The 12422-nt window shown below is 35.2% G+C and overlaps 1 protein-coding gene across 2 annotated transcripts in view; it reads left to right on the top strand.

Annotated features, from left to right (window-relative positions):
- Positions 1–12422, top strand: part of LOC121420241 (rho GTPase-activating protein 18-like) — a 122304-nt gene that overhangs the window by 94871 nt on the left and 15011 nt on the right. For both annotated transcript variants that reach the window (XM_041614821.1, XM_041614815.1), the window contains 4 exons: positions 643–734; positions 2349–2426; positions 7922–8081; positions 8397–8479. In XM_041614821.1, coding sequence (XP_041470755.1) covers positions 643–734; positions 2349–2426; positions 7922–8081; positions 8397–8479 — 413 coding nt within the window. The remainder of the gene's footprint in view (positions 1–642; positions 735–2348; positions 2427–7921; positions 8082–8396; positions 8480–12422) is intronic.

The raw sequence follows: 12422 nt of genomic DNA, 5'->3' as shown, positions 1-12422 counted from the left end.
TTAAATCGTATAAGATTAGCTTACTCATCAAAAAATTTCTCCTGAATTCTTATTGATTCAATCTAATATTTGTGAACTTCATACTTATCCACGGTAGTATTGATTATATTTTTAAGTCAATATTTAATTTTGTATATAGTGTAAATACATTTGTGTTACGGTGTTTATATCTATATAATTTTACAGAATTTTGCTGATTATTTTACTCTATTTGTATCATATTACCCTTGTATAAAGTTTTGAAGAAATTCAGTACTTGTTCACATGAAGGGCCTAATCCTTGTTTTTCAAAATGTATGCTTGCAAATTGCGCCCTAATTGTGACTGTCACTGATGCAAGTTAATCCTGAGAGATTGGTCAACCACGGTGAACTTTACACACTTCAGTTTTCACCTATAGTGCTACTGATTAATCCTTCTTAAATGTGCTTGGTTTTTTATCATTCAGAGATCTATTTCTTTGATCTTACAACTCTTACTTGTGGCCCATGCTATCATGTTCAGCTCAGGAAAATGTGGTCGACCCAAAAGTCCCTCACGATAATGAAAGTCTGTGGTGTATGTAGTATGAAACGCCCAAATTAAACTATCAAATCGAGACAGTTATCATTTTTCATCTTTGTTTGTGGCTTCTTTGTACAGAGAATGGTGTATTTGGTGTTCCTTTAAGAAACCTCATTGCCAACGATAGAATGTGGAGCCCAGAAACGACCACACCTCTCTTTCTCCAAAAAGTAAGTATGAGGCTCTGTAAAGAACTTTTGCATGCCATTGATGTATAAAGTTCTACATAATTATGATATTAATTATGATATTTAGAGTCACAAATGATAGTAAATGCATTTTTAATGGCAACAAATATGTTCAAGGAAGAGTGATAATACCCACCCTAAAGAACAGGTATTTTTCTGAAATGAAAGTTTTATTGTGAACATGATAAACAGCTACACTGGAGAATTATTTTGACAGAGATTGTTTCTTCCAGCATAATATTGTTAAATGGGGCAGAGCTTAGCTGCTGAAATAATTTTGAAAGTATGGGTATTTCTGTTTGATGATACAAAAGAAACTTGAGCTCACTTTATATATCAGATAACGGGATGAATAGACTTTACCTATGAGAGTGATACTGGTGAGACGCCAGTGGTGAATCTAGGCGGTGGCGGAAGGGATGCACACCCCCTCTTTATTTTGAAAATTGCCCGGTGAATATGAAAGTATTGATATGGCTCAATCAAAAAAAATTCTCATGTGCTCACCCTTCATTTTAAAATTTGCTATTTGCTCCCCCGTTACTGGACATATCAACATCAAATATATTAGAATTTCTTTAAGTTTTTCTTGAGAAATCAATTATTTTCAAATGCATTGAGAATCCATAAAAGCTATTCTATTCATTATAAAAATGTACTTGTATAAATATTCAGAGTTTACTCTCTTTTAACGTAATATCAAGGCATTATGTGTCCCAATTAAACAATTATTTCGGACAAGGTCTTACATTTTTCCTTGTTTTCGATGTTGCCCGTGGTGATCGTTTTATAATGAAACCTATTTTGTTTTGAAACCTACTTGAATCACTCTCCCATGGCCATGTTAGTGTGAACTACAGTCAAGGCTATGGGAGTATGTTGTATGCACGTGTATCATGTGAAGTATTTACTTGATAAGTAATATATGACATTTAACATTTAAAATACGCCCTACATCGAGTTACTTATTCAGAGGCGCAGAGGAAATATATCATGGAGAAAGGGATTATTTGAATTATGTCAAGAATAATTGTGTATGTTTAAAGATTGAATTTGAATGTCTCTGTAGACTTCACATTGCAAATAGTTGAAGAGAGTGCATCCAACATAGTGGGAGCACTTTATAAGGATTTGACTGATCTTGCAAATCATTTACCTATTCACATTCAACAAAATAAATTTGCCATTTTCATGCATATTAAATATATATATATACACATAGATAGGTGCTCTCTGTCATTGACACTTGGTCTTTACAAAATTTGTATGACTTTGTACTCATGTAGGTACGTGGGAAGGACCTTTAATTGATTGTATTTTACATCAGGAGAAATAAGTACTGGGGTAGATTAATGCACAGTGTTTAAGGCAGACAGTTGCAAAAGCAATCAATGCGCTATGCATGTAATTATGTTTTTGATAATTTGCTTTGTAATTGTCTTGCTATTTGTGAATTTGTAAATTAACCCTTTCAGTGCTGCTTGTCAATATTCATTTGTATATATACTGATATGTATTTCATTGATTAGATATATGCATTCCATGGTTGTATGTCTTATGTTGATAAAATGTATTTTATCATTTTTCTAATTCCAGTTAATAGGTTACTTAGAAATCCATGGTTTAAATGAAGAAGGAGTGCTGAGAGTACCAGGTTCATCGGCAAGGATAAAGGTAATGAAAATCATTGATTAATTCTTTCTTTCATCAATCTATTCATCATCCATCCATCCATTCATTAAATTATTCATCTGAGAATTACAGATGCATTAATGTAGAAATGACTTACTGGTTGAATGTATTTTATGTATTGATTGGTTGAATGATTAATTGATTCATTAATTCATTCATAACTTATTGATTCAATGATTCGTTGATTTTTTTAGTAATTAATTGATTGATCCATTCATTCATTCACTCACTCATTATTTCTTCATTCATTCACTCATTATTTCTTCATCCATCCATCCATCAATTCACTCATTCTCTCTCTCACTCATTCATTTCTTCATTCATCCACTCATTAATCCATATTAGATGACATAGTCTTGATAAGAATATCTATATCTCTTGCTATCATGATAGCTGCTTACAGACAAATTTACATTTCTGTCATGAAATATTGAAGCATTTCTCTGTAAGGTTGGTGGAGTTCACTTTCACTGAGTAGAGAGAAACAGAATGAAATGTAATCTTAACTGAAACAATGGAATGACCTATATGTAAAATATTCAAGCAAACACATTATCAAGTGTTATGGTGTGAATGGGATGTGTTGTTTCAATTCAAACCTGAAGTGTTTTTGCCTGTAATTGTTTCCCTTGGATGCTATCACAATTATGAAAAGAGCCAAACTGACCTTAGAATAATCACCAGGTTTCCTGTATCACAAAGCATGGTGATTGATCGTACTGTTGATTTTTATGATCGATTGCACACAATGACCAGTGTAATTAATCGTTAAAATCAGCACTACGATCAATTGATTAACTTTGTGTTGCGTTACCCAGGTATTTGCTTTCACTTCTCACTTATGATGGACAGAGGGGATTATATTCTCAGCATTGTGCAATTATATTGTAGTCCATGTTCATGACAGGCGTATCCTAAATCCACTCAGGGGGGGGGGGTGAATTTAGTTTAGGGCACCAGCGATACTCAGGAATGAGATAGAAAAATTACATAGCCAACATGTGATAAGGGGATAGGGAACACGACCTTTGATTGTTTTTGAGTAGGGGATCTTTAATACTTTCTAATGAGGGAAAGAACAGAGATTTGTTTGATATATATATATATATCTATATATAAAATATAATACAATATTACAATTTAAATGGTTGTGTGACTTGGCTCTATGTAAAAATGAATACTTTACCCGTTTCATATTGGAACCAGTTGGTCCCTTTGCAAAACCTATTGGAATTGCAGAATTCAGTCATCAGTGGAAAGTTTTAAAACAAGATAATAAATAGTCACTATCCAGTGTGAAGCAGTGATGAGTCTTGAAAGCATTCTTTCCTTGCATTTGATTCACAGGCATCCAGATGGGGGGATGGACCCTTCCCCCTTCCACGACCAGAAAAATAAAACAAAAGAGAAATAAAATCATAACCAAGAAAAATTAGAAATGTAAAGAAAAGTAAAGAAAAATTGTAAAATATCTTTGTTTCTGAATATTATGTCGAAATGGAGTACAAAATTAAAAGGAGGCACGATAGCTCAGTCGGTAGAGCGGGTGATTCGTATTCCGGTGACCCGGGTTCGATTCCCATTTGGTGCGGTAGTGCCCTTTTGGTAAGGCATTAATCCTCAGTACCAGGTCCTTCGGAGAGGACCTTAAGCCTCTGGTTGCTTACAAGCATTCATGCTTTCTTAGCAATCGGGTAAAAAATTACCACCAATCACAAAAATTAGATTTTGAATAAAGAGGTTTGTATTTTTGTTAGTTCGCCTTGCTCGCTAGCAAATTTTTAGAAATTTCGAATTTTGTCTCTAATGCCATATCTTCCCCTTAAAATTTGTGGCCCATCACACCACTGAATAGATTATCCTACTGTACAGCTTATTGTGCATTGAATTGGGAATGCACTGTTTCCTGTTGACATGATGAGTGGGAGAATGAAATCTAAAAAAAAAAAAATCACAGAAAGTTCTCTACGTGATGAGAGGAAGTTGAGATAAATTCAACTGAATTATTGTATTGGTGTAATAGTGAAATGTTTATGGAAGCAGCAATATATCAACTTTACTTTGTGAATGGCAGTGCTCTCCCCTTTTGAGAAGCAAAATTGAAATTTGTAAAAATGCCATTGAAATAGAGGTGTGCCCTGTCTTTTGAAAGTGAAGTCCTTTTTCTGCTTGTAAAATTTTTTTCAGTACAAAATATCCTTATTTTTTGGTCCCTTTATTTTCCCCTCCGAGAAAATGTGCCTCCCTCTTTTGGAAAATCCTTGATCTACCCCTGACCTTTACATTATGTAATGCAGTACTAAATGTTAAAATTCTACAAATGAAATCTGATGTTTTTTGTCAGATTTTTTTTGAATTTTTTTTCTTTATTATTTTAACTTCACAGCATGTCCATCTTCTTTCTCATGATTCCATGAATATTTTCCCCCTTTCAAGTAAGAAAAGGAGATAAGTACTTAAATTGTATGGGAATCGTTACGCTCAGATCAACGTTTACAAAACTACTTCACAACTTTGTAATAAGTTTATGGACTCAGGAATATCTACAATGATGCTTTTGTAGAGATCCATTTTATAACTGGTGTAGATGAAGTTTTGGTTTGTATGAAATGTAAAATTGTAATCATAAATAAAAAACACACACAATTGAAACTTCACAGAAATCATAAAACAGGGACTATACAAATTGGTTATGATTGTAGTATTTGAACATTAAAAACATTGAATTTGACAGACATTGAAAACAAGTGGATCAATCTTAATATAAGAACAATATTTACGGGGAATGTGTCACATGATGTTTAAGGGAAAATAGGATGGGAGCGGTGGTGAGGTGACCATGAGGTAAACCATCCAATATTTATTCATAGAAATGTGAATGACATAATAACATTGTTTTATTGATACAAATAATAAATGCTGGAAATGTTTGTAACCTTGGGTGAATTATTGTTTTTAAAACTTGGAGTGGGGAATGATCAATGAACTTGGCAATACCATCATTGGAAATCAATCTGGCTTGGGGATTTGTCATAAATGCTTTTGTGATAATCAAAGCTGATGTTTGATATTGATGATTCATCAATAATGACATTGACTAATTAATCTGTAGGTTGAATGAAGTATATCTGATTTTAAAATGCCAGACACTTCTAGGCTTGGGGTGTACTAGCTGAAATGTTGCTTCAATGCTCACGGACAATCGCTCTACCACTCATAATGAGTAGGGAGGGGGTGTTTCACATACCGGTAGATCTGCATTAACTTTGACTTAAAGTCATGCTTAAATATTGATGCTTGCTTGCATGATGTGTGATTGATTATTAGGCAGTAACACACATTCTCTTAGCATGATTTTACCAATGTTTTGATACCTTATATGCCTTTCGCATCTGGGCCCCGTTGCATAAAAGTTACTATTATGGTAACTTTGCCATTCAATGGTAACTACCATGGTAACCCTGATCAACAGCCAATCAAAATCAAGGATTCCATGCAAGGTACCATTGTGTTGCAAAGTTACATGTACCATAATGGTAACTTTTATGCAACAGGGCCCAGGAATTTAAGTGCGACTCTAAGTCGCTCGTAAATTTTTTTGTAAAACACTCCCCAGTACTAATAAATTCACATTTTAAAAACACATTTTGTCCTTTTCGTATTAAACCCAAAACTATTTGATTCTGACTTCCTGTGTAATTCTTTTATGAGAAGGGGAAGAAATGTATTGATCCTTTTACAAATTCAAATAAAGAAATAAAATTGCAAGGATGGGGCGAGCAAATCATAGATTAATTGTCATCTAGTTAGGCCTATATCATACAAATATTCATTCTTGTATAACAATTAAAAAAAAATAGGCACCTGCAGCTTAAAAGCAGTTGGAGACCCTAAGGCTATATATAGTCTTGATGCCCCTCTGATTGACCTTGGAAATTTCTACACCCTTTTTGATTTTTTCTTAGCTATGATGTAATGTGTTACCTGCCATCCCAAAACCACCAATAAGTTGCCCAAAACAAACATTGAAATCTTGTTTTGAGCTTGAAAAAGAACATCCGGAACTGAAATGATATATAACTTGTCAAAATTGATCAATGATAACCCACTCAAGTCCTAGATTGAATGTACATGTAGCTTTGCTCTTAGTGGACCCCCTCATTTCCATGTATGCTCAATATTACTGTTTTTTGTTTTACAAAGTCCGAATGCTTGTCTGTAAACTTCAACTTGATTTGTATTACTTTATATTACTTTGTAATATGTTTTGAATGAAAATGGAATAAAGAATTGAATTGATTGTAGAATAAATTCAGAATATTAAGGAGAAAAAAAAAGGTTTGAACTGAAGTTCAGGGTTCACTCAGGCATGAAATTTACACACTGCAAAACTTCAGTGAAACTTCCAAGCAGATTTGAACAAAAAATTGTTAAAAAACAACTGTTTTACCTCATCTTTTATTTAACTTTACAACTTCAAGTTTCCACATTATGAAGATGAAGAAAAATAATTACATCTTCGATAAGATCATTTTAAAATTTTTGCTTTTGGGAGACCAAAATACTAATTGGGATATTTTTTTAGAGAACCTTCCCTGGTGACCTATTGCTGGTTTGGGGGTGACTAGTCACATATAGAAATATGTTCTGCAGAACCTTGCTTTAAAAAGAAAGAAATTTGAAGGCCTGTGGTGCATTGCAATTGCCTTGGAAGGTGGTGTGTGCCTCTCCCATAGTATGCCAGGGAAAATAGGAAAAGATATATTTTGCACAGGAAGTATAACCTTGTTTCTGTTTATTACTGCACTTTGATGGAAGGCTGAATTCGGGCAATGCTTTCGACTTGTCAACTTCGATCCCTTTCAAGTTTAATGATGTGTGTTGGGAAATAAAGAGAGTTCTGTAATGCAGTTATGTACATGCGTATCAATTGGATTCGAGCCATGGCACTGCTATGAAGGAAGGCATTAATCTGTATTTGATGCTCTAAACCCATGGGAGAGGGTTTCAGTAGATAAAGGCAGAATCCTTGCCAATCCTGCATTAAACAACTCATTCAACTGTTTGTAGTAATGAATCTAAAAATGTAGTAGAGTTTTTCACATAAAAACATTTTGCATACCCTCAGGATAATGGGCATTTTATGTTATATTTATCAAAAATATGTAAGCTTAATTTTGCGTGACGTGAAGGTTTTTTTTAGAACATTTACTTCATTGATAAGTTTCAAGTATTGGAACAAGATAGATAACTTGCATTATTTTTTCTGAAATATTGCATGTGAATTACTCTATGGCTCTTACTTGGATAAACAAATGTGATTTGATATTATTCTCCACATAAATGAACTCCCTTTGTTTTTTATGAATATTTGATATAAAACAGGAAAATTCAAAATCTTTTATTTGCTCCCATATTCATGTGTGAAAATATAAGTTCATGATACATTAATTTTTTTTCAATTTCTACTACTCCAGCAACTTCGAGAAGAGATTGAGCGTGATTTTTACGATGGCAAGTTCAGCTTTGAAGACCTGCGGATTAATGATGCAGTTGGACTTTTAAAGCAGTTCTTGAGAGAGATGCCTACGCCCATCCTTACCTTTGAATATGTGAATGCCTTTGCCATGGTCGAAAGTGAGTATTCCACATTTTAAGATTTTGATACCAAAAGAGGAGGATGGAGAGTTAAATCCATCCAGTGTGAAAACTTCATTGAAAATAAGAAGCATGCATTTTGAAACCATATTCTCTACAAACAGCTAATTCCTGTAATGAATCAGCTGGTGTGGAATCTGTGTTAGATTTCAGTTGTTAATATGTCAAGTTCTTTATTTAACGGCCGAATGATAATAAACAACCCTTGTCGTGGAACTTCCTATCCGAGATACTGGATAAGTGTAATGGCTTGATAAACATATAACCTTTCTTTTGTGCTTCCTTTTTGAATAGAAATCAAGGACCGGAAAAAGCAGCTACAGTGCCTGAATCTCCTCGTCTTGGTGCTACCAGATACGCACAGAGCAACGTTGAAGGTAACAATTCATACATGTTTGAAAAGTCTTGGGGATATGTTAAATTTCAAATGAAGTTTGGTTAAACCATGGTCCCCACAGTTACGGGGACGCAACCGTTTTCCTCTGGGGGCATCACTCGGGGAACTATAGTTCCAACCTTGGCCCGGGAAGCGGGTTTGCTGGGGGTGCTGCGTGTATTATTCTCTATAGGCAGCACCCCTGGAATCCTGGTAGGTGTTAATAAATGGAGAAGTGTAAGGAAAATGACCTATATTTTGTCGTGTTTTTTTTTTTTGCTTGTCAAATTTTCATCAGCACCCCCAGTAAAAAAAATTGTTCTCTGGGCCCTGGCTCTTACCACCTCCTCTGGCAGCGGTACATATTGGTTCACATGGTATATTGGTGTACATGTAGGTGTTAAACAGGGTACTTTTGTACTACAGTGTGCGAAGTATGATTGAAAGTCCTGCTTCACCATGCATCATATTTCATGTGTAATCTCATTAATGAAAAGAGGGTAGCATCCATCCCCTCAGAATGATCTGACCATTGCAATGATGCGTTATAAACCTTACACAACCAGAAATGTAATTGTGATTTTCAGCCACACTTTATTATCCAAGAAATCATAAAGTTCATAAGGTAGTATTTGTTGTCCCAATAAATGAATAAATGGAAACTTGCATTTTTACATAATATTTTGAAAATATATTAAAACATGAACTTGTATGTTAAATGTTGACACATTTGCAGAATCACTCAGATTTTGTGAAAAGATGTGCATAACAAAAGATTCTATATTTGTTTGATTCTCTTTTGTTAGGTGTGAAATATGACATTCCTTTTTGGGAAAAGATGCTTTGAATATTTGTCAGAAATTTAAGAAAAGTTCAGATCTTTGAATTTGTCAAATCCTTATTCTTGTAGTCATGTAGGGATAACACCAAGTTACCCATTAGCTGTACCTTAAGGATTATGATGATCAAAAGTCTATCCCTCTGTTTAAATCAGAAATTTCATTATGGAAAAGGTAATAATCAACAGGTGTATTCTTTCTTATAGTGGGACATGTAGTGACTGATTGCAGATAGAAGGGATCTGTTAGTAATCATCAAAATCTGTCTATTTTCCAGAGAGTATTGACAGATCCCCATGTGGGGATGCTTAGCAGGTGTACCTGGACCCTGTAACATAAAACTTAGCAATTGATCGTATGGCTGATTTACGATTGATCATACACAATAATCAGTGCAAGCAATTCTTGAAATCAACGCCACGATCGATGACTTAGCTTCATGTAACCGGGCCTTGATGATAAATCCTTCGTTGTCATTGGAGAAAGTAGAGATGTTTAATTATCAGGGCATGTCTCTGTTCCAAGTGCCGTTGATGAATTCCCAGATGGGATCGCTTATATGATGCACCACCCTTTCCTACATTCTTAAGTTTGGATTGATTGCAGAATCTTGGAATCAATCATCAAAGTCTGTCTATTATTTAAAGGGCAGTGACAGATGTCACTTTTGTACCTTGCAATGTGGCAAGACTTCAGAGTTGGACCTCCCTTTCCTTTTACCTTCGATCGGCTCATGGTCGATTGAAGACGTGGAAGGGAAGACAAAGGCCCTCCAATTACATGCCCCAGTAAATCCCAGTCGAAAGTGTTCCCTGTTCGTGACAACCTATGGAATATCCCCAAGTAGGCTGTAAATGGCTGCCAGAAAAAGAGATTAAAAGGCTTTCAGAGGAAATATCTATTTGTTATCTTAGCTTGAAGCCAGGACTTGTCATTTCATTATGTGACAGTCCATTATACACAATCACACATGACTTTTTGATCCTCGTGATTTTGGGGTTTAAAGAAATATTTGACATGTTACGGTCCTAGGACCGTTTTTATTATTTAAAGTTGCCTTCATTATGCCATTACTTTGTTTTAATTGTAATAAATATAATGGATCTTGTAATAGCCTTGTGGTAAAGTGGCAATCTAATAGAGATTATGACCGTTTACTGTAAACCTTTTTAATACTTTTCTACCATGTTGTATAATGTACTACATCATTTTGAATACACATAACCCATACATCACTCTTTTCAAATGAATCAATACGTCACTTTATAAGAACAACAAAAAATCAAGATATGCAAATGGATATTCCACACCAGAAAAATAAATCTTTGTTGTTATATGTATGTCATCAGGAATTTATTATTTTTTTATTAAAAGAAACATTGATAATTGCCATGTATGAACACACCACTGTAAAGCTAACCCACCGCTGGGTGTTTTGACTTCAGGCTGTTATGATGACCCGTTGTTATCATCCTGGTTGCTAAGCATGATGGGAAGACAGGAAGTGAGAGCAGCAGTCTCTGTCATGCAATCGTATTTCTATCCAATTTTCTTTCTTTCTCTATCTCTCATAGAAAAAAAAATTACAAAATAAATTTGATTATTATTTTTGGTCCTAAGAGTGAAGCTATCAACTGAAGTTCGGTACAGTCCTGTGTAAAAAATCTGCTACACAAATGATTTTAAGTAGTTTTTTTTTAAAGTGTGGAGCAAATTCTAATACGATACCAGGAAAATTATTCCGTCTGTGTATTTTGCTTGTGCTGGATCCTCTCTACAGTAAAAGTGAAAAGAGGAAAATAAAACAAGATTAGATTTTAAGAAAGATGTTTTGTTTCTGATGAGTTTACTAATCCATGTCACGCAAGTGATGGTATGTTATTAATCTTTTTTAGTGAGTTGTTTTTTTTTCAACAAGCCATTAGACATAATTTAATTGTTTTTTACTGTACATGAAACAGAAAGTAGCAGTTGACCTTTTTTTTAAGGTTTTGAAATTGATATCCAAATTGGCATTCCTGGGAGTTGATAAGTAGGGAATAAGGAGGATACATGTAACTATTTTTTCAGTTGAACCCATGTAGGTCCTGCTGTACATGCATTTATTATTAATCAGGTAGAGTATGGAATAGTTTTCAGAAAAAAATACCAGAAAAATGATTGATAAGTCAATATTTACCACTCTTGCCCCCACCCCCTAACCTACGATATCTCTCCCTCTCTCCATTTATATTTTTCTCTTCACAAAGAACTTTGCATGATCGCAAAGAGAAGAGATTAAGTTTCTTCGCAGGGGGAGCGAGACATTGCCCTCAGCTGTCCAGCCCCGCCCACTCATTCAGAGCGATTGAGTGTGGAGGGATGCCAATGAAATTACTGAAAAGGAAGACGCACCCCCTCCCCCACCCGCCATATTTTAATTTTGCAGAGATATGTTGTCATTTACGAATTAAAGGACAGTACCCTTTCTCAAGGGTAGGGGGACATTCACCCCAGCAAGCCAGCCCCGCCCACTCTCCTGGGATGCTGGGAGTCAAGCAAAGACTATGATCAAGAAGGCCCTAGAACGAAAGAGAGAGAGAGCATCCTGTTAAGACTTGACTCAGATTGGAGGAGAGTGAGTCAGATCATATCGCGATGAGGGGAAGCTTTTCATTTCTTCCGCTTCCCACGCTCGGGTTTCGCCAGGTTTACTCGCGCGCAGTTTCTTGACACTTACCATTTTGGAGCCCCTCCATAAGATTTGTAGCCTTACTTAATACTTGAGTGGATGCCATGACATGTGCTTGAAATCTACCTGCTTGTGGCGGTTACAAACTGAGCCAGAGGTCATTGCTTTCGAGCCATGCATCGCTTTTTTGCGATGGCAACCTCAAAGTCTTTCCAAGACCTGTTGCATACAATTATGTAAAATCTTAACACATTCATATATCTGGAGGTTAGTGTCATCACTGACTCTATCCAGAGATCGGTATCAGGACATGATGATGTGACATTTGATATGCATATGTGATCCTCACAGAATAAACCACAAGGCAAGGTTTTGGTGTCATTGAGCACTTCCTCAGGGAACTCTTTTAAGGTGCTTTGGAAGTAATGACATTT

Source organism: Lytechinus variegatus, chromosome 1 (assembly GCF_018143015.1).
Source record: "Lytechinus variegatus isolate NC3 chromosome 1, Lvar_3.0, whole genome shotgun sequence".
Lineage (NCBI taxonomy): Eukaryota > Metazoa > Echinodermata > Echinoidea > Temnopleuroida > Toxopneustidae > Lytechinus > Lytechinus variegatus.
This window is presented reverse-complemented; position numbering and strand designations above follow the sequence as displayed.